Below are 22,327 nucleotides of genomic sequence, written 5' to 3'. Positions count from 1 at the left end.
AATGAAGGGTTACAGGATATAATTATGAAAGTGCCGTAGAATCCAAGTAGAAGGCTGAGAGAAACTATAAAGAAGGCCATGAAACTGAAGAGAAGAATTTACAAGTAATTGCATTAAGTTGCAAACAAGATAGGCCTGTCATTGCAATCGAAGCAGTATACTGTTATAATGAAATCGATAGTTTCCAGTTACAATAGTAATCTGGAATCGCATTTATCGATTTGAAGTTCATTTGAACAAGAGGACGATTAAAAGATAGTTAAATAGGTGTCACATATATGTGTAAGGTTTAACTCTTCATTTGACATCGGATTGCTTACATTGGTCCATTTCTTACTAGATGGATCTATATACAGTCATTTCTGAAAGAATGGGTTTAAACGTGGCTTAATTTTTATTGTTAAAAACAATAATAATGATTATTATTATCTTAGATTTACAGTGAGTTCATAACCTTTTATTTACTGAAACACGAGCTTCTCGAAAGTGATATTCCCGACTATTCTTCCTGTAACTTTGACTATATAAATATTAATAGGACAAATATATATATATATATATATATATATATAATATATATAGATATATATATATACAGAAATAAGAGTTAAGCCTAGGCAGTGGGCCGCTTATAGAATGAAAAAATAGCTATATATGGTGATATTATCCTACAATATCGTCTAGTTCCAGAACCGTTATGTTAACATTAGCTATCCATACTAAACATAAATGGAAGTAAGAATAGTCATTTCTAATGATATATGCAAGACTTTTTGTTTATTTCCCCCAACTATATCGGGCAATTTTACAGTCACAACACCATATTAAAATAAGATTTACTCTTTAAAGATGATACCATTAGTTATAAATTATATTTTTGTATCATATCGGAAACATACAGATGAAAAAAACAAAAGAAATCAACAAAAAACCAACTTATAAACATTTACAGACGCAAAAAAAAAGGAGCCCTTACATAGGTTTCACATTGAAAACCTACTACTTCGATCATCATTGTTCCCGTTGCTTTCAAAAATATCCAGGAATATCACCAATTTGGTTTGACAGTCTATTAGTGTTTTATTCGATATGAACCGCTCAAATTCGCCCATATTGACTGCCGAAGCTTTAGCGAGTCGATGTAAGTGATTTACACAGTATATATAGACCTATATATATAGACTATACCTATATGAGCTCCGAATTTAGGTAGTGGGTGGGAGGTTCCGTGAGGCTACCTTACGGTAGGCCAGTCATACTTAATATAGGATTGGTTAGGATAATTTTACAGGTGATTTACGATTGGTTAATACAGTTCTGACTATTTTAGATATATTTTCTGCCACTATTTATCCCCTTGTAGGCTTAGTTTCATTAGAATGCCATTTGCTGCTTTTACCTCCTAGGCTAGTAGCCTACCTAGCCTAGTAGGTAGCTAGGTAGGTACACCGTTTTTGGGATGTAGGCAACATAGCCAACTATGGCCATAGCCGGATTAAAAGCTTTATAATATTGCGCAGTAAATATAATATAGGCTAAGTAGTATAGAAACAGAAAGAAAAAGTATTTAGTTAATTTTTACATGAATACTATTACCTACCTACGTACTAGGTATAGGGTAAAACACCGTGTGGACTGGCCCAACTCACCGACTATCACGGCTGGCCACCCTGCGAAAAAGTACTTTTAACGCGTCCTGATACTAGAGATGGTCATCAGTCACGAGTTGTTGGTGAGAGAAGGAGCTAAAGACCTCTACTCTCCTTTCGAAGTAAGTATTTTCTCCAAAGTTAGAAATTAAGGCCATATTTTAAGATTTAAACAGAGGGTAATGAAAATGATGGCCAATGCAGTGCAAACTTCACCAAAACGCTTTCAAAATTTTTACTTACAACTCAAAATATTTAGAAGATTGACGCCATCTCGATGTTTGCGGAGTCGCTTGTGTCAATAAACTTCCCATTACCTGTGCTAAATAATGCACACCACTTGTACCCATAGACGCTGGGGCACTTTCATCACAACAATCGTACACCTGAACTCTTACCATGGCATTCTTTGCTGTGTTTTGCGCTCTTCAATTGTTTATCAGTATTGTCAATTGGTGTGTGTTTACCCTCCAAACTGGGTATAAGACTTAAACAAAACCGAGGAAATAAGTGAAATTAGCGTATCTATTTGGAGTATATATACATATTACAGCAATTTTATCATTACTGCATTACTATGACAACTAGAATTCATAGAAACAGTTTGTAAATGCATCGGCGTATGTGTGACGCTCCACTAGATTGGCAATGATAAGTCATTTTCCCTTGCGTCTTCTGCTTGTAAGTAAACATCCGAAATATTTACAATTTTTCGGGGTTAATTTGGTTGCAAAAAAGGGATAATAGACATGAATTAAATAAACATTTTGAAGTAAAGTAAATAATTAAGGGAATAAAGCTTTGCACCTCAAATTCAGTGTTGTCGTCTGCTGCTCGTAACTGTATTTGCGGAGGGAGTACTTAGGAACCAGGAACAGCAACGTGGTTCAAGTGCAATGTGGAGTGAATCAAGACCAAAATGTGTATAATTACAATCAAATAAGCACTTTGGAGTTTCAGTTGTGATGGCAGTAAGGATATAACCACCGATTACAAAGTAATAATGAATTCAATTCAAACCATGACCCCTGGACTAAAAAGTTTAATACTTTCACTAATATAGGCAACAAAATGTTGTTTCATTGTGCCAATTACAACTGCAATCTTGAGTAAGATCAATAAACTTTACATATATACGCTAAACTGTTCAAATGAGTGCTGGGAAGGCTGGGAAAGATGGTGGATTGTCCGTGGTTAGACCGGCCACCCTGACGATAGCCGCCATATTGGATTTCAAAACTGCCTTGAAAACATACTTTACGAAGAGCGTCACATGCTTATTTTAGTTCATATGGGGCTTTCATATATCACATTATATTGACAAAACTTCAGTCTTTTGAATAATGGTATGCTTAAAGTTGTAATTATATTCTTGTTTCACCAATTAAATATTGAGTGAATAAGACCCGGCCAGTGTGATGACGATGGATCATCTGTGATTGTTTACCCTAGTTCCATTCACTTGAACGCTACCTAGGTATAGCTATATTCAGTTCTACAAGCCTGACAGGCATGAGTATGTAGAAAAGAAAAGATGGTTAGTATCTTGATAATTGTAAATTTGCGATAGATGCTAGTATGATTTTCATAGTCACCTCATTAAGGAGTCTTATGAAAAAAAAAATAGTGAGAACTGCTAGGCCTATTAAAGTAAAGAAAGCGAATAGAAAAATAATATTAAAAAAGTATTTAAAAAGGAAATGAAGAAGATTTATGAGATTAAAAAGATTAATGAAAATGAATGATCGGGCGTAAGTTAGAGTCCTGACAATCTGATATATAAGAAAACTGGGTGAATAGCTATACCTAGAATATTATCAGTGAGTGAAGAGTTATATTAGCTGCAAAGTCACTTAAAAACGGAGTAAAATAGTAACATGGCAATTATCAGTGTCAGAAGTTAGACAAGAATGAGCACATTAAATTTCAGTAAAGAAAATTAATTTTGTTTTTCTTTTGATATAAAATTACAAAATAGTCTCATTAGTACATTAAGATTTTACTTTTGTTTCCTCAACTTGAGAATAATTTTTATAACCATCTCAACTTTCATGACAGTGAACAACAGCTTACCAGTGTTTACAAGTGCCGAAGATGTCAGCAAGCATCCAGACCTGAGCCATTTACTGGAAGATCTCACACATCATGTGACTCCAACTTACGTGACAAAATCAACATATGCTGAGCTTTCCCATGCGACACAGGCTATGCAGCTTGCGAGGTATCATCTGAGAGATTTTACAGATACTAAAATAGTAACTGATTTATTCCAGTACACTTACCCATGTTTTGTGAGGAGCTACAAAAGATACATATGTAGTTTTATTGTGGGTTTTAAAATTGTAATGTACTGCACATAGTTTTAAATGGTATTTCTATTTTAGAGTTTTTATGTATACATTTATCTTGTGAAATAACCATCATCCCGGGTAATACCTTCTGAATTTTTAAAACTCTCTTTTTATCCAGGCAGAAGTATTTGCAAGAAGCAATGTTTCACCATTTGATTTATGCAGTTATATACAAGAAACACAGTTCACTTAAAAAGAAAAAGGTAAGTTTATCAGAAACTTTCTCTTTATGAAAACTCAATCAATGTATGTATTATATATAGTATATTCTTTCTCATGTATAACTTACTTATTTGCAAGTTTCTGGCTAAAGTTGATAAAAATAAATTTCCCTAGATATTCTGTCATTGTTGCACAAAAAAGTGGATGTACAGTGCAATTTATTATACATGGATGAAATACTGTAGTTGAAGAAGAATACCGAGTCAGATTTTTAGACTCATGGGGCGTAATCCAAGGCTGTAATCTTGAATGAGAGGTGAAAATTGTAGTGTATTTTAAGTAAACAAGTTGGACATCTAGGTAGAGAGGCACTGAAGGGACAAGATGGTCAGTGAAATGAAGCTGACACTGTCAATGTACCCCATTTAAGTGAGGGAAAATGTGAGCAAAAATTTCAAGAATGAGCAATTTGTTTCCTCTATAAAAAAAAAAAACACTGAAACACTAAAAAAAACAATTATTTCTTTAATAAGTAGTCATTATACGTATTGTGTATTTGCATGCTTTCCTGTCTGAATATAAAATTTTTTATGATGACTGTTATTTGAAGATTATACCAATGTTTTACTTATCATTAATGTTTTCTTTCTTGTTTAGTGTTTTGAGGATGTTCGCAAGGCAGTGGCATTAGCAGAGATTCAAAGTCATTTACATCTTCTCCCCTGGAGCTCAGAAAATGATGACGAGACGAATCAGACATTATCAGATGCTTCTCTGAAAGAGGTTTACTGTCATTGTTTTCTATAATATTTTAGTAGTGTTGTGGAGATTCTGTATTCCTTATGCTCTACTTATTTTTGCACTTTGTTTAATGATTTATATCTTTGCACTTTTAACTTTTTCCACTCTTAGTGGCAGAAATACAGGGTAAGTTCAAGCTGAATTCCAGAGAATTAATTCTCTGTGGAGAGAAATGCATGCCACATTTTATAATGACTGGCACCACTTGTGTCATCATATTAATACATCTTGACAATTGAAAATATTTCATATTACTATACTCATTTAATGTCTGGCAAGCGTAAAAGTGATTTGCTACTGAATAGTGTATGGTACAATCATTGATGATCATGCACAAGGACTACACAGTGTTAGAATAAATATCTTTCTGTTTTTCAGTTGACTTTTGGTATTACTCCAGAGGTAATTGACACTCATGCCGAAATGTTCAAAGTGGGTAAATATAGCAGTGAAATCTCCACTGAAGTTGAGAGTCATCTGATTGATGACTGGATGAAAATCGCTGGATATCACGATCCTACTGGTGAGTTTGAAAAAGGACCATTGGTAATTTATATCAGCTATTGAAGTGCTTCTGTGTTGAAAATAATGTTATGTATTTTTCAATTAAAGTTTATTGCTTCACCATGGGTTGTAGATTAGGTGCGTCAAATAGTTTATGGACCGAGATTTAACTTAAGACAGTCCTTCAACCTTCAGGAGGATGAGGAATGCGTATCTCTGGGTGTTGCACTCCCCAACTCGTCAGCATCCTACTCTAGTTCCTTCCATCACATTAAATACCGTTTATTGTTTTCCTCTTAAATTTGTTCACAAATATGAACTAGAGTTTTAAATTCATGTTGTTAGTTGTTTAGTTAATAAATATATTAAGTTCATTACTCTTGAATCAACTTTAAATTAAACCTTAAAAGTATTCCTAACAAGGGGAACATTCCATTCAAGGGCAAACTAACCTCCGAAGAATCTGCCATAATGAACTTGTGCTGTCATGACTTGATATTATGATGTCGGGTACAGAAAATCAAAAAATCATTTTTAGTTAACTTTACATTATTTTAAGAAGTTATTGTCGTATAGTTTGTTATTCAATAAACATAATTTTATTTATTTTGTATTTCAAGGATTCGAGAGTTATGACGTCGAAGAGGTTGTCAAGATTCCAGAGACCCTAGAAGTTTCGCTGCAGACCATGACTGAAGAGAGGCAGAAGCTCATGCTTAATATCACTCAGACGGATTACCTTTTTCTACAGGTCAGATGTTCAACCATTCTCACCTTGAATATTCTTATTAAAGGGACAGTGGTGATGTTTTACCCATGCCACTAAAGTAGTCTATTGTTTATTATTAATAACATTTTGCTTACGAATATACTTAACCACATTGTTTCACATACATTTGATGCAAGAACTTTAAGGTGCATGTTCCTTATGAAGTTTAAATGGTTTATCATACTGAGTTATTTTTGGTTATGTTGAAATGAAGTGGAAACTTATCTTGAGTTTTAACTGAAGATTGGCTTAAAAGGAAGTAGTGGCATCCACTAAGATGCCAGCATCTTTGTTGTATGATTTTCAAAAGACGCAACACAGCTTGTGGAACCATAAATAATTGGAAGTCTTATATACATTCCAGGAATTCTTATATACATTCCTGGAATTCTTGTTGGGCTCATGGTAAGGATTTGTTTCAAAATAAAAAGTTAAGATTAGAGGAAGCTGTTTTCTAAAGAAGTTAGATAGCTAAGTAAGAAGAGACCAAAGAGAAAGAATGAAAAGTATAAGTCAGAAAGCAATAGGCTTTGGGTTCAAGAAAGGTCGCAGGAAAGAATGTTGAATACTGTCCATAGTATGCCATGCACAACACACTGTAAATGGTACCCATTACAAGGCATTACAGAACCTACTGCAGGGTGTTATAGTTATTATTTTATCAATAATTTGCATCGCTACACACAGTAGTTCACCTTTCAGGTGCGTGATCATCTCGTGGAATATGGGAACCTTCTAGAAATGCTGATGTCAAAGCAGAGGTTTTGTCAGTACCCAACGAAACACACTGAAAGCTTGTATGTACAACTCTCTGCACTGCTTCTGAAGCTGAAGTAAGTTCCACGCAAATAATAATGTATTTAATTTTATTACAAATAATGTTAACCTTGTTTTATAATAATGTATGGGTTTTGTATTATGGTGTAATTTCCTGTTCTGCTTACATAGAATGAATGGGAAACATAATGATGAAAAGAGCAAATCTTTTACATTAATCATTTTTGCCATTGCTGGCACCGCAAAGACAGTCAAATTTCACTTTTAACCTTAGGTGACATACTTTCTTTGGATGATTGAATACTTATCTTCTGTTACTCTTGTGCTAGGAGTCTTAAAATCATTCGTATATTACTGTTGCTAAAATTTTAACTTTATTTCCACATTCTCCAATGCTTGTTGCGGTTGAGATTTCTGCTTTTCTCATGGAGAGTCTCTTCATATAACTTTTATTGTTTTCCAGTTTTAACCATTAAGAAATATATGACCTTTAGATCAGTACTAAGAAGGTCGAGAGATTTGCCTCAGTAGTCTCCTTTGACTTATTTACAAAGATAATCACTAGTTATAAAGATTACAGTATATATACAGTATTTGATTAATGCTCGTTTATATGTTCTCATCTTTTTGTAAAAGAGTACCATCTGTCATTATTTCATTCACATAATCATGAAATATTCTGTGATAAGATCTGGATGCCTGAGGTAATTTTTAATCTTTCATTTGTATAATACATCAAGCACTCAGAATGCTAATTGACTTCATTTTAAAGAGGATTAATACAAATGTTATTGCACTGTACTATCAAAACTTGAATACATCAATGGTATATTTGTGGGTCTAAATTTAGGAATATTATTTTTTTCAGGTGTATGGAGCTGGAGATATTGTTGAATACCTACACAAGCAGTTCAGTACCAGCTCTGAAATATATTCACAGTCACATTAGGGAAAGAATTCCAGCCGCTGAGAGAAATCTGGCCCGATTGAAACTCGAGCTCGGTAGCTTTGGAAAGCTGGATTCAAGATTTAAATCTCTCTTAGTGGAATATGCCCAATTACAAGGTGATATTGAGGTGTATAAATCCTCTCTTAAGAAGTGATGATGAGTTTTCTGTAATTAAGGTAAAAAATAAAAAATAAAAAAGTTTTATGTATGTGTATTTTAAATAAAAAAGATTTACCCACTATATTTTAAAGGGGTTATAAGCTACATTTGTAATTTTACAATACCATTCTCTTCCCCAGTTGGCACCAGTTAGAACAGCCACTGATACTTTTCAACATTTTTCATGTTCTCTCCTATATTTTTATGTATAGTGAGTGAATAAACTTGATGGTCAATTAATGTTTGCAGAGGAAGTGTAAGATATAATGTAAAAACTGTAATTTTCATTTAATTACTGATATACAGTAATTATATTTTGTATTCAATTTTTTATTTTTCTTCTACCTTTAAAGAAAGAATAACTAGTGCTAATATTAATTTTGGTGATGGTACCTACGCTTAGTGTATGAATGTTCAAAGATTCCATGAATATTAAAAGATTATTTATGGAGGGAAATTATTTATATTTTTTAACCATTTTACATTGTTTTTTTTTCGTGTGTGTAATAAATATTTACTGGATTTTTGTCAGTATTTCATGTTCCCTTTTAAGCCTTTATTTTTTTTATTATTTTTTTTATTTGTTTATTCCAAGTTCTTTTATCATTTAGTATTGTCTGTCTCATATCCAACAACTTGAGTGTAGTACCGTTAAAGGTATAGAAACCCTCACTGAATTATGATCAGACCCCCTATAAGACCCCAACAAATTCTTTTGTACAACTCAATCCTCAATGAATTTTGCTTTTTGTTGGCTATATCAATAAAAAAAACAGGGGGTGGGTTGGGAAGGGGTGGCATACACCAGTGATTAGCCCCTCTCATCAAAGAATGACTGCATTTGATCAGTTCTCAGTTACAAAATATTTTGAAAAGCATTCCATACGAAGCAGAATAAAAATCTCTTCGTAATCTGATGAGTTTAAGATATTACATCTTATTTCATATCACCATGGTCTTGGTTTAACGGTGACGGCTCTAAACCAAATAGACCTACTGTTGGTGGTTATTTTGGAACATAGTTCTATATGAACTGTAAATAAAAGCGTGAAAATTATCAAGTACAGCAGAATAAAGTCAGAAATGGAGTGATTGTTAACAGCACTGTCACAATTGCATCAGTGAAGGAATTAGGCTAGCAGATGCCAAAGATTACAATGAAAATAGAATGTTTGGCATAAAGCAGCGGAAAACGAGTTTCTGTTAAAAACAAAAATAGTATTTAGCAGAACCGAAAGCGGCTGACTAGAAAGATTGCTACGCTTAAAAGCACAACAGAATTTTAAGAAATTAGATTCCTAAGAAAAGGCGCTAGAAAAAATTGTGAAGGTGGAAAAAAAAAAGAAGTGTCCGAATAACGAAGAAAAGTGTCTCAAAAAAGAAAGAAGAAAAAGGATTACTCTAGGTGACGCAACATCTAGACAGTCTTGCTATATGCAACGTGATCGAGTTGTCTCTACTTCATTGTCTTGTTCAGACAGCTAGCTACCGGACTCGCCAGAGTCATTGCTCCTTTGCGTGCGCTTTGGAATAGTTAGAATTCCTGTTGAGAAGTTCTTTCAAGTAAAACACTATCACATTGGACTGCACAGCAAAGAAGAAGAAGGAAAAAAAATACTGTTGCCAATCAAGCTCAAAAAACAGAATGCCATGTGGTAGACGCCAAAAAATATGCCATTTCAGGTACATTTGTCAAGTAGGGAGGGCATACACGAAGACCACAGAATGCTGACTGTCTGTAAAAGTAACAGACTGTCGGAAAAGAAATAAAAAAATGAATGCATGAAAGAAGACCGTCATTGAATCCCGTACTGTACGGAATGGAATGCGTAGTAAAAACCGCCAACGAGTCGTGAAAAAAAAGGAAAATAAAAACTACTTGGGTGACAAAGAGCACAAGTGCTTGCCAAAATTAGAATTTCCCCAGAAATCAGGGGGTTAAGAAGACCGCAAAGTAGAAGACGACCGTGACAGAAAGAGAAGAGGGTGACGAAAGACAAGGTAACAGATTGTCAGTAAGTGCAAGTTTTGTTAATAATCCATGAAAAACGTTTATAGAATCCTTACCATATGGGACGGAATGCATAGCAGAAACAGCCAACAAAATTCAATAAGGAAGCAAAAGGTAGACGTAAAACGCCCAATAAAAGAAAATGGGGATTTAATTAATGAAGAACACCGAATCACTCAATTGGCAGAAAAACATCCAATAAAAGATGAGAATTACAGAAGGGATCTAATAATAGGCACTGGAAAAAGTTAAATGAAACACGCCTAACAGATCATTATTAAAGCAAAACAAAGAAAAGAAGTTAAACGAGAGAAGCAGAAAACAACGAATTGAACCCCCCCCCCAAAAAAAAAAAAAAAAAAAAAAAAAAAAAAGATTAATGAAGCAAAAAAATAAGCAGACAATCGCTTAAAGCCAAACAAAGGAAGAAAAACAAAAGCCTGACAAAGCAGAGGTCAACGAAAGACGCCAAAAACAGACGGTTGCTGCCAAAACAAAACCGGACTCGATAGAACGCAACTCCTCAGTCGCTGAGGCAGTCTCGCTACGGCAATATCTACCAACTCCGAAGGACGACGTCATCCTCCAGGGGACAGACTGTTGGCGTCCGTGTCCGTGTCGCAAACGTTGACGTCGTTAGGTGAGGAAGCCTTTTAAGAGTGGAATTCATTCAGATTTAAGGTTAAAAATCGGTCTTTTGAGACAATAGAACCCAGTCGTGGAAAGGACCCATCTCGGTCAATGCAAGACGTCCTGACGAGGTCGTCCTCGAGGCTGTTGTTGTCCGTGCTTGTGTGTCCGTGACGCTTATGAGGACGAGTTTAGGAGGAGGAGGAAGTCTTCATTTTATGGTATCATATGGGCACTTGTCAGGGTACTACCTAGGTATAGCTAGGTAGGTATACCTAGGTAGTACTGAGGCTAGGTAGGTAGGCTGCGGAACGTAGCTTTGGTGGGTCCTTATGGCCCCAGCGGTTCCCAAACCAAGGACCTCCCCCTCCCCCCATTTATGATGAGCCCCTACCGATGACCCCAGCTGGTGGATCCTTATTTAGGGTAAAAAAAACCGCATGGTACAGGGGTGGACCATGTACGATCAATGTGTACAACCCCAAGAAAAGTACATTATAACGCGTCCTGACTCCGGAGTAAAGGTCTTTAGCTCTGTTTCTCACCAACAAGAAGTCGCGTCTGATACCCATCTCCGATGTCAGGACGCGTTATAATGTACTTTCTTTGGGGTTGTACACATTGATCGTACATGGTCCACCCCTGTACCATGCGGTTTTTTTACCCTAAATCATGATGTACCTAGCCTAATTAGGCTAGTTAAGATGTTCTTTATTGTACTACCATTGGGAAAAATTAGTTTCGGTTAAATTCGCATTTCCGCTAGCTTAAATAGTGTAAGATAAGAGATGCTGTCTAACCTAAACACACACCCACCTAACCTAACTTAGGAGTTAGGCCCTTCTTTCTTAGCCCCCGTCTCCTCACCTCACTTACGAGGGTGGAAAACTCCTCTACAAAGGAAAATACATCTTTTGGGTAACCACTTCACTTACTTTAAATAGAATCAAAAGTTGCAGACGTGGAAGGTTGGGGATTAATTTCTTCTAAATCATCCACGTGAGAACAACTGCTGCACGTCAGAACAACGTAATCCATGGCAGTCAACTGATGCTCACTTTTTTAGAGGGACGGATGAATCCCAAAATTGCAGTTAGTAATTGCATAATCTTGAAACAAAGAAACCAATCAGGTTTCAGCATTTTTACTGTTCCCATATAGCCTAATCCATTACCAAAAACAAAGGATGATCAGGCATTTTTTACCTACAATGCATTGACAGAGAACAAAATACTGTCGGAAGAAAAAACTAACATGGCAGCATAAACACATCCTTGGGATAACAATAAGGAACAATATTCATCGGCAAATATTTCCATAACCCTTAATTTGTGGAAGATTCAAGTAAGTTTTCCGTATTAATCATCTCAAAAATATATGATAGGTAAGTAAAAAAATATATTCGAATTTGACAGAAACTTTAATAATAACCTTTATCGTATATTAGGGTAAATGACAGAACGGTGACATAGCTGCCACCAATCCTGAAATGCAGCCACCTTCCTTAAAAAGTACTTGAATTCGCTGCCATGAGCATCAGTCAAGAGTTGTGGCCCATCCTAGCAGCACACCGAGACCTCTACCTACGTTCCTCTTGAAAAAATATTTTCTCCCAAATTACGAAATAATGGCATAATTCAAGCGCTTTTTTGGAAATTTGCCGCATTCCGAGAAAGGTGGCCATATGTTGCCGGTTTGGCATTTATTCTAATCTACCCCAGTTTGGGAACTACTGGTTTAGGCAATACGCCACCTGTTTTGACCTATGCCGTACTAAATCAGAAATGGTAATACTTCAAACCACACCATTATGAGTTCAGCAAACTTACAGGGTACATGCAAAGTGGGAGCTGGGTTTAGGCCCATTAGGCTACCAGCCCCTTGAAGATGAAAGTTAAGCATGGTAAAATAAGTGATGGTCAATACCATAAACATTAACATAAGCAAAAACATGGATAAAAGACGTAGAATATTGTGGCCTGCGACTGGCATGAACCAGGCAATGGTCACAGGTTCAAGTTTTACCCCCGGAAATTACCATCATGTCTGGTAGGCTATGGTTGGCTGATTTTAATCTATAGTAGTCTATGCTCAGGCTATGTCATTCCACTAGGAATTTACCGGGAATTACAGCATTCCTGATACTCAAATCAGCGTGAATGCAGAGTAAAGGGTCTAGGCCTAGTAGGCATTATCTGAGGGAATGTTACCTAACCCCAGATTGACCCTTAACTTACTTAACCTCGGACGCCTTGCCCTAACCTGGCCAATGGGTGGGGGTGTGGGCTCATCCCCTATGACCTCTCCTGATTACTTAATGACATCTTACACTGCATTCTACCCCATTATATTGCAGTTTAAGCCATACCAAATCTGGAATTATTTATCACAGCTGCTATGTTAGGCTAAAGTTTATCTTATTTTGATCCAGATCCAGTAGGCTTGGTTAGGCCATTACAGTGGGAGTTTACCCTAAATCACAGCTTATCTGATTCTCTAAGCTAACTTATAATAGCTACTGCAAAATGTTTGTGCACACAATAGATTGGGGGAAGTCACCTCAAGGTGCACAGGTGAACGTCATCCGGGTTTTCCCAACCCTAGTGGCCCCAAACTGCAGCAGTGGCTGACTGTGATACAAAGGCAATAATTTTTCATTTGGCAGGGGCCGGGTTGCAAACTCCTGACATATTAATAGAATTCCCAAACACTGACCTCTGTATTAGGCTACCAGCCAGGGTAGGTTAGGTAAGGTTGCATCCATGTTGAAAAGTATCTGATTTGCATTTAAGCAGGCAACAACCCACAAGAATAACCTGCAACTCTTCTGTACTTGTTCCTTGATAATTTTTTATGTGATTCTTACTAATTTAATATGATAGCAAATGCCTTGCTAGCTTGTTAATTCACATCAGCAAAATTGATGCTGATTGTATTTTTTTTTTTTTTCCTTCTCTTTCTGACTATTATTGTTGGTAAAACTGCTTGTTTTGAGTGCTTTTCCCTCTCCCCCATCAACAATTATAGATGAACCTAATTCAAAAGTGGGATCCTTTGGAGGGTGGAAACCAAAAACAAATGCTGTGCACACAATTCAGAAGAGTAGGAAATACATAAATTACAATGTAATCAGTAAAATTTTTTGTATTTATGCATATCTATAGTAAACATAATCATAAATTTTTAAAGCAGTAAAATGCAGTAAGGGCAGATACGTACAGGGATACATCCTAGCTTAACCTTCTGAGGCTCAGCCTGGGGTGCCAGGTCCTTGGATGGCTGTAATCTTTTGTCATTTATGCCAACACAGTTTTATCATCTTTTGCTTTCTTTTTACCAGAGTTTGTGTATCACTACCAGTCAGATTTTTTCCCCCTAATTATCCAATCCTTCTCCCCACAACATATGCTCAATTCTCTTCTTGGTAGTCTCTCCCCAACTTCCTACTGGTTCTGGCTTGCGACATCCAATTAGCACCTTTCGTTACAGTTTTCATCTTGTCTAGGGATTAGTTTACTCCTGTCTGTCAAAAACTTGTGGACACTGGGGGCCCTTTTCATTTGGATAACTCTTTGGTTGTGATGCTGTGTCTTTTTCTCTTTTTCACTGAAGAGTTGTTAACCAGGAACAATAATTGATATGGAAGTGTCAGGATCCAGACCAGTAAGGAGGCCCAGAAGTTTTTGGAAATGGTCATAGATGAAGATATAGACATGATAGATCTTCAGGCAAAGTGCTCGAGACAAACAATGGGAGAGAACTCATTTTACATTTAACCCTTCAAAGGGAAATCTCAACTTATAAAGGATGAAGATGGTGAGTGCCCTCACTGGTGAACTCAGCCATCTATCTCTATTGTTTGGTCATGAATGCATTTTGATCATTAATAACTGACCAGCCATAGTTGTTTGAAGTGTATTCAATTTACTCTATTCAAAACTTCATCTCTCTGGCTAGAAAGGCTTTTGTAAAGTAATAGGTCATGTATGTGTGAAACAGGCTTCAGATTTTATATTTTTTGCCCTGAAATATTACCTAAAAGCAATGAGTTCTGGCAAAAATTTTATATTCTGGCAGACATGTGATTCTATATATTTTAGAAATGTTTTGTATTTTGGCTTCACAGTAAAAATGACTTTATTCAGTTACTAATAGCAAATATTTTATTCTTTGTTTTCAGCATCTGCATGCATCGATTTTTGCTATCTAGAGTTTACAGTAGCCGTTGTCAAGCTTGTAAAAGAGGAATCACAACAACTCTAAAAGTATGGGAAGAAATAAAAAGATTTTGCCCTTCAAGCAAAAATTATCAGCTAATATCTCCAGAGACAAGTCTCTTCATTAGTACAAGGCATCATCCCCCATTTTTTGATAGGGTTGATTCCACAGAGACTTCAGTTTCAGAGATACCAGCTTCTGCAAGTTACAAAGTGATCATCATGGATCCTGCAGTCAAGAATGTGAATGAAAAGAAGGCAAAACGTGTTCGGAAGTTTTCGTCTCCACTCCGTCCGTCATGTTCAAAAAAGAAGGCTAAAGGTTGCGCCGGTGAAATTTCTTCTTCTGCTGAGCCCCTTTTAATTTGTTTAGATGACATACCTTTACCTTCAAACTCCCAAACAGTGGCCAAAAGCACAATTCCATCGTTTGACTTCATTCCTCTGCCAGCAAGTCCCCCTCCCCTTCCACCCCCATTGCCAACCCCGCCTCCTCCTCCAGATCATTCAGAAATGGATGAAATCTTAGAGGATTTTTTTGTTATTGATGCTACAGCATCAGGGACTTTGTTTCCAATTCCGCTGCCTCCCAGCTACGTGTTGAATAGACATGAGGACCCGAGAGCAGCTAGCAGAACTTCAGGCAATGCAACTGACTCTCCTGGTGAGGTTATTGAACCTGATGAGGTTTCGGTGGTTTGTAATAGTGACTGTCTTTTACCTGACCAGTTTAAAAATATTAATCTAGTTGATATTAGTAAAGAGTCAGAACAAAGTCCAGGGAAGTCAGCAGATACCAGCCAAGTAGACATTGTTTTTGAGGGGCACTGGCCTTGGGTGGTCAAGTCAACAGTAGAACCACTCAAGAGAAAGAAGCAACAGCTTTTACGTGGTAAGAAAAGTCCAATCGAGCAACAAGTTAGAAATTGCCACCACAATGCAAATCGTGGCTTAAAGCCTTTGGAGAAGAGTCCAGAGCCAGAAATAGTGTCGCCTGTAAATACGTCGCAGCCAGACATCATCACACTAGACCCTACTACAAGTTCCCTTTTGGACAGAATGAATCCTGAGTTTATAAGGTTCAATGTAAGCCAGGATGTGAGTTTAGAAGATGCTGATATCATTACCCTAGACTCTCCAACAAAAAAAGAGAGAAAGTCAAAAAAGCTGAAGAAAAAGGCAAGGAAAGAAAAGAACAAACTTTTGGGGAGTAAGTTGGATGATGAAATAGCGGACCACTTGAAGGTTTTACGCCAGCAAGCAAGCTCAAGCTCCCAGAATATGAATGTAGTAGATCCAGATATTGTGGACATTGATGATGACAGTCATCCCATCAGTTACTGTACGAAAGGTAACAACCAAGTGAATGTGGAAGTAGTTGATATAGATGATTCCGATGATGAAGTTATAAATACACCTTCCCTTTTGCCTCAACAGAATTTGAACATTGCAGATGCAGGTGACAGTGATAAGGAATCTGTCACCTCTAATTCCAACCAGGGTGGACAGGGGGTTGATATTAGTACAGATGAATTTATTGCTCTTGGAAAAGCAAGACTCCAGTCCCTGGAGAACTCAGAAATTGACTTGGACGACGAAGTCTTAGAACAAAGATCTCATCTAGAGGCACTGAGAAAGTGGCACACAACACGGTTGGGGGAGGAGGTTTTCATCCACCACAGAGTGAGGAGGAGTGACACAGTCTTCACTCTGTTGTCTTACAATGTCTTGGCGCAGCAACTTTTGACGGATAATAAATTTCTGTATAGTGAATGTCATCCGAGTCATCTTGAGTGGAAGTACAGATGGGCTCTGCTTCAGTATGAGATACAAGATTTAGACCCTGATATAATACTGTTTCAGGAAGTCCAGGCTTCTCATTATTACAGTCATTTTCTCCCGTGGTTGACTTTCAAAGGTTATAATGGTGTGTACAAAAAACGAACGGGTGACAAGTGTGACGGTTGTGCAATATTTTTCAAGACTAACAAATTCTCCTTAGTCGAATCTTGCTCAGTAGAGTATCTGCAGCCAAGAGCTAGAAAGGTCCTTGACAGAGACAATATAGGACTTGTAGCAAAACTGGCATCTGTTACCTCTCCTGAATCACAGGTTTGTGTTGCTACAACCCACTTCTTGTACAATCCAAAGAGACACGACGTGAAATTGGCCCAGGCAATTTTGCTCCTAACTGAGCTGGATCGCATTTGTTACAGAGGGGAGAAGAATGGGGTGACCGATTACTGTCCCTTAATTATAACGGGAGACTTCAACTCTGAACCTCATTCAGCTCTGTTAGATCTTTTTAAAGAAGGTCGTTTACGTTACGAAGGCCTGTCGTCGCGTACTTTGAATCAGCACGGAACTGCTCCTTATTTAGAGGCAGAACTTATTCCTCGCTGTTTGGGTATTACTGATAGATGCCAGCATTCAGTGCTTGCTCAGAGCAGGTTCCTCGAAAACAGATCGGGACAGTTGTTTTCACTCGCTGATAAGAGAAAAATTGAGGAATCTCTGATTCGCTTGGAAAATTCTAGCCGTGTCCATCAGAGACTTACTGGTGCTGGAGGCGGAAGTCTCGGGCCAGTGCCAACTGGATGGTATTCTCATAGCTTTCATTTTAACTCAGTTTACCGTCATTACACCAAAAGAGCAGTAGAAGCTACGACATTTCACAACAAATGGACCTCCGTTGATTATGTGTTGTATTCCAGGATTTATTCTCAAAACCGCGGACAAGCAATTGAAGGAGCTCTGAAGCTTTTAGCAAGGTATGGTCTATTGACGGGACAAGAAGCTAAAAGATTTGCCCCGTTGCCCTCAGCTGTCTGTCCATCTGATCATTTTCCCTTAGCAGCTCAGTTTCTCTTACAAGGGAAATAAACATGTTCTCAGCAGGTTTATAGTATACAATTGAGTGGGGCTGTGATATTTATTGCACTTGTTTGAAGGGCTCATAATATTATGAGAGTACTACCAGTATCTAATAAATATAGTACTACATAGTGAATTTTGTAGAAATACTGTACACAATGAATAGTAATGGGATTACTTTATGTAATGCTGTACTGTATATAATGTTTGTTTGAAGAGTAACTGGAGCTTTGTGGTGTTTACATACTTCTATTAAACTGATGAAGTGTCTAACCCACAGGGCTTGATTGTATAGTAGTAATTTATGAAAACAAATGCACTTTAGCACTAGGTATAGATCTGTAGACTAGATTAATTGTTTGTAAATATCAAGATCATTATGATATTTTGTACTATACATTTATCTTTCATAAATATGAAGTTAGGTCTCCTCTGTCATTATCCATCTTGGCTTTGTCAGGTTTCATTGAAGTTTCCAATTCTGGCTTGACTTCAAGTGCATCACATTTAGTGCTTACTTAGATATTATTCACTTTAGGTGGCTACTGTGATGCTTTTTCGTACTATTTACTTTTTAATTGGGTCCTCCCCAGACTAGATACTTTTTAATTGGGTCCTCCCCAGACTAGATGTGTGTCTTGTTACAGAGGACGCTGTGCACGCTGAAGGTTTTTAATTAAATCTTCAATGTATGACACCATTTTATGTCACTGTTGTATGAAGTGGGCCACAGCTTAGCCATTGTTAATTTACTAACCATAAAATTCTGCAGCAAGGAAATTTCCAAGTACGCACCGGAAGTTTTTTAACTTTGAGAGCAGTGAGGCTGGAAATGAGAAGACAATTACCTACTTCTAAGTGACATCAAGAATGGTACAACATACTGCATTGCATTCATCAGTGATACACTTTTATTAATGTAAATTCACACACACACAGAGTTACGCATTAAGCTGCATGGTTTGGTTAACTGTCTGACAATATACTTGTCTACTGTATTAAAAGGAATATGTGAAGCTAGATTTTACAAAGTAGTATTGTCGCACACCAAAAGCTTCCTTAGATCCCTGTACCATTTTGTGATAAGGACATTGATTGAAAAGGAGATAAGAAGTCGGTATATAAGTGTAATGGGGTATCAAAATTTTAATCTTTAATAAACATTCAACTTTTTGTAGTATGCTCATAACTAAAGTCAGATTTCCATTGTATGTCATCAGTAACCCTGGGATACCTTTTTTAAGTGAACCTGTATGAGCTTATATGGATGAATTTGTTATTGGGCTGCCCTTGCTTATAGGTACACTATTTGTAATAAGTCTAGGTAAGTTTTTTCCTCATTTATATTTTTATGATGAATTGTTTCAAGTAATGGAAAATTCTCCTCCGAAAAGTTGGATTATTTTTATTTTTTTTTTTTTTAAATAAAATACTATCTCCAAATGCATACACTAGCCAAGGCTGCAAACTAAATGTCTTGGAAATTCAAGAAAGTTTTGTCTTTTAGTCTGCTAATGCTAATTTGTCATTGCCTCAGCTCATGCAGTGTGGGCATTATTTACTTTAGATGCTTTCTATGAAGTTTCTCAGTAGTACCAGGAAGGAACCATTATCGCCTTGAGAACTGGGCACCTTAAAGTTTTGATGAGAACAAATGGTAGGCAACACCACCAGTTGCTGTATGTTCTATTTCAAGAATGCTGTTTCTGTTATGCAGTTGGTGGATAAAAAAAAGTCCCTCTGCTATTTTTTTAAATTTATTTTTTATTTTGTTTTTTATTTTTTAGATTAACTAAGCCATCTCTATCTCTGAAAGATGGTCAGGAAGGCTTCACAGTTGAAGAAAATTAGATAATCAATGTGGGTGACTGTAAACAGTGGTCAGACATTTTTGTCAGGCAGTTCCCTGAAAAGGGGCAAATCCAGCTACTGTTCTTCCTCAAGAAATGCTTAGGACCGTACCAGCAGATGGGACTTTTACCCTCTTATAGTAATGAGTGAAGTGCTTTCACGGGCTCGTGTTTTAACTCCATGGGTTGTATTTCTAAAACAACTTATTCTTAAAGCGAGTTATGCCTCCTTAGATTAGACAACTTGTTCCTGAGAAATATCAAAGAAAAAGATGGGGCAAAGTCACAGGAAAACTTTGCACTGGCCATTACAACTTGAGTGCAAGAAAATGGTATCCATAATGCTAGTAGAACTGTGCACTTCATTTTCTTGGTAATAAACAAATGTTAATGGTGCTGGATAAATCATCACATTCTCAGTTTGACTACACATTAAAATGATTAGCTTTCTGCTCTTGTCATGTTTTAAAACTTACTTGATTTCTACAAATCCTGTTCCTTTGTTAATATCCACATTTATAATCTTGGACCTTTAACAACTTATGATCAAGACTTACTGTTTATCGTACAACTGATACCTCACAGACAGCAGCTCACTTCATTGCACATAGACTGCATGAAAATGGCATGTATTTGCATCCTTCTCAAATCCTTTCTTGTTACATTTGCGCTGCACTTGATTTACCTGTATCTTTCTTCAGACGAGGGGTACATATATCCTGGATTCATTAGAAATATTTTATAATGTAGTCATAATTACGTTTCATTATTTTTATCATACTGAGTGTTTTATCATAATGAAGCTTCACGTGAATGCATACGTTCCAAATGAACTAAGCTTGAGTTAATAGTGTAGACTTAAACTAGAAAGACATTTATTGATGCATTACACAGTGCATATTGTGCAAATGATTGTAGTGTACTTTCATGTAGATGACTATATATTTACAGATGGATTTTCATAAGTTTTGTGCACTGACAGTAAGCATATATTTTTCATGTTCACATAAATATGAAAAAAAAAAAAAAAAAATATTAGAATACTATTTATAGTTTAGTTCTGAAATACGTACTTTTGTGTAAAGCCAGATGTTTCTCACGAAAGTTGTGCGTCCTGAGTGTTATTTATGTAGTATGTTGGGTCTTGCCACCCAGTCAGAGACACTTGAATCATTCATCTTTGTTACAAATAATATACGTGTACCTGTAACTAAATACATGTCCTGTGCGTACAGCATGCTGTTTTATGTATTGATATTTCATCTAGTGCATTCACATGTACTTTTTCATATAAATTCTGTACTTTGTCAAGATACCTATGTTTATATTTATATTCCATATTAGTGGAAACACAAGTTTACTTTTTCGTTTTTAATATGTATTCATATTACTCCTTGGGTTAGACAGAGATCAGTGGGGAGGAAGTTTGAATCATTTGTACGAGTTTTTTTTTTTTTTTTTTTTTTATCTGGTCCCAAGATTCCCTTGGCATTTCCTACACAGTTGCAGAAGTTTACATGAGAAACCCAGTCTGGAACTAGCTTTAATGTCACAGATTGCTGAAGATATGTTTTGTGTCGCTTCATTCCCAGAAATATGTAGTTTTATTGAAGTCAGAATACTGGCTTACTTTTGTATTATTTTAACGTAAGGGCAATCAATGACTGGTTAATTTGGTCTTTATTTAGAGATCTCGTGTGTTTCACTAAATGCTCATACTTAATCATATTTTCCTGTTCTTAGTTTATAGGTTTCACAGCTCAAAGAAAAGTTGCATGTTTCCTCCCTTTAGTTTTTGTCATTTTTATTTGTTCAGTCGTGAGTTTTCGTAAATTAAAATGCAGTGTACTTGATTATGATGTATTTTGTGACATCAGGCAAGTGTTTGTAACTTTTGTTATGACCAACATTTCTCAACCAGCATGTATACACTTTTATGTATGTGAATGTGTAACTAGTGTATACTAATTTTAATTTTTGTTTCAAGTAATGTACAGTATATTTTATTGCAGTATTAAGCATGGCTTCTTACTTTGTTCAAAGTTATTTTGCCAGTTTTTAGTTTTCCCATATATTATAATTTAATCTAAGTACGGTACTTTTGTGTGTATGTGATTTTTTTTTCTTTTGAGTAATTTGCTGTAAGAAGTTGGATATTGGGTATTTCTATGTGGCAGTTTTATTGTCCAGGCCCGTGGGACAGTGTAATGGACAAGTTCGTGGCCTCTGTTGTCAAGAGCACACTTTTCCCAAGTGAAGAAATACTCAGGTGTATACCTGGAAATAAATCAGTGTAGGCGAAGTATTGCATATAAAGAAATGAGGTACATAACATTTATTGAACATTATCTACAAAAGTGAAATGTGAAATGTACAGCACAAAGAAAACAACAGCTCTCATTTAGACCCGGACTGAGGACCAGGTAGAGAGTTAAAACCTTTTTGCTATGGTAAACCCAAGTTGGAAGGAAGCAGCCATTTTCCACGAATTATTTGTATACGTATTGCTTTTCTGTGCTGATTAAAGATTTAATCTCTCAAGATAATGCACCAAAGTCAGAGGGACCAAGATGGCCAATAGCAAGAAAGTAACGTTGCTTGGTTGCAACTGATAGGAATCAGAT

The 22,327-nt window shown here is 36.4% G+C and overlaps 2 protein-coding genes across 4 annotated transcripts; both read left to right on the top strand.

Moving 5' to 3' along the window:
* Positions 1-1,004: 1,004 nt before the first annotated feature.
* LOC135199541 (uncharacterized) lies at positions 1,005-8,647 on the top strand. 2 transcript variants are annotated; one of them, XM_064227695.1, is made up of 9 exons: positions 1,019-1,141; positions 1,612-1,771; positions 3,708-3,870; positions 4,119-4,203; positions 4,820-4,945; positions 5,342-5,486; positions 6,088-6,218; positions 6,939-7,069; positions 7,882-8,647. In XM_064227695.1, coding segments are annotated over exons 2-9 (1,017 nt in total). In that variant the 5' UTR covers positions 1,019-1,141; positions 1,612-1,770; the 3' UTR covers positions 8,117-8,647. The 2 variants fall into 2 exon arrangements, with proteins under 2 accessions (XP_064083764.1, XP_064083765.1); XM_064227694.1 differs by lacking the exon at positions 1,612-1,771 and having other exon boundaries at positions 1,005-1,141.
* Positions 8,648-10,509: 1,862 nt separating this feature from the next.
* Positions 10,510-19,273, top strand: LOC135199540 (uncharacterized). 2 transcript variants are annotated; one of them, XM_064227693.1, is made up of 3 exons: positions 10,510-10,772; positions 14,375-14,578; positions 14,943-19,273. In XM_064227693.1, the coding sequence occupies exon 3, from the start codon at positions 14,950-14,952 to the stop codon at positions 17,860-17,862; it is 2,913 nt and encodes a 970-aa protein (XP_064083763.1). In that variant the 5' UTR covers positions 10,510-10,772; positions 14,375-14,578; positions 14,943-14,949; the 3' UTR covers positions 17,863-19,273. The 2 variants fall into 2 exon arrangements, with proteins under 2 accessions (XP_064083763.1, XP_064083761.1); XM_064227691.1 differs by lacking the exon at positions 14,375-14,578 and having other exon boundaries at positions 10,511-10,772.
* Positions 19,274-22,327: the final 3,054 nt, after the last annotated feature.

The sequence above is a fragment of the Macrobrachium nipponense genome, chromosome 25, assembly GCF_015104395.2.
Source record: "Macrobrachium nipponense isolate FS-2020 chromosome 25, ASM1510439v2, whole genome shotgun sequence".
Lineage (NCBI taxonomy): Eukaryota > Metazoa > Arthropoda > Malacostraca > Decapoda > Palaemonidae > Macrobrachium > Macrobrachium nipponense.
Note: the sequence above shows the minus strand (reverse complement) of the source record. Positions and strands in the feature narration are given on the sequence as shown.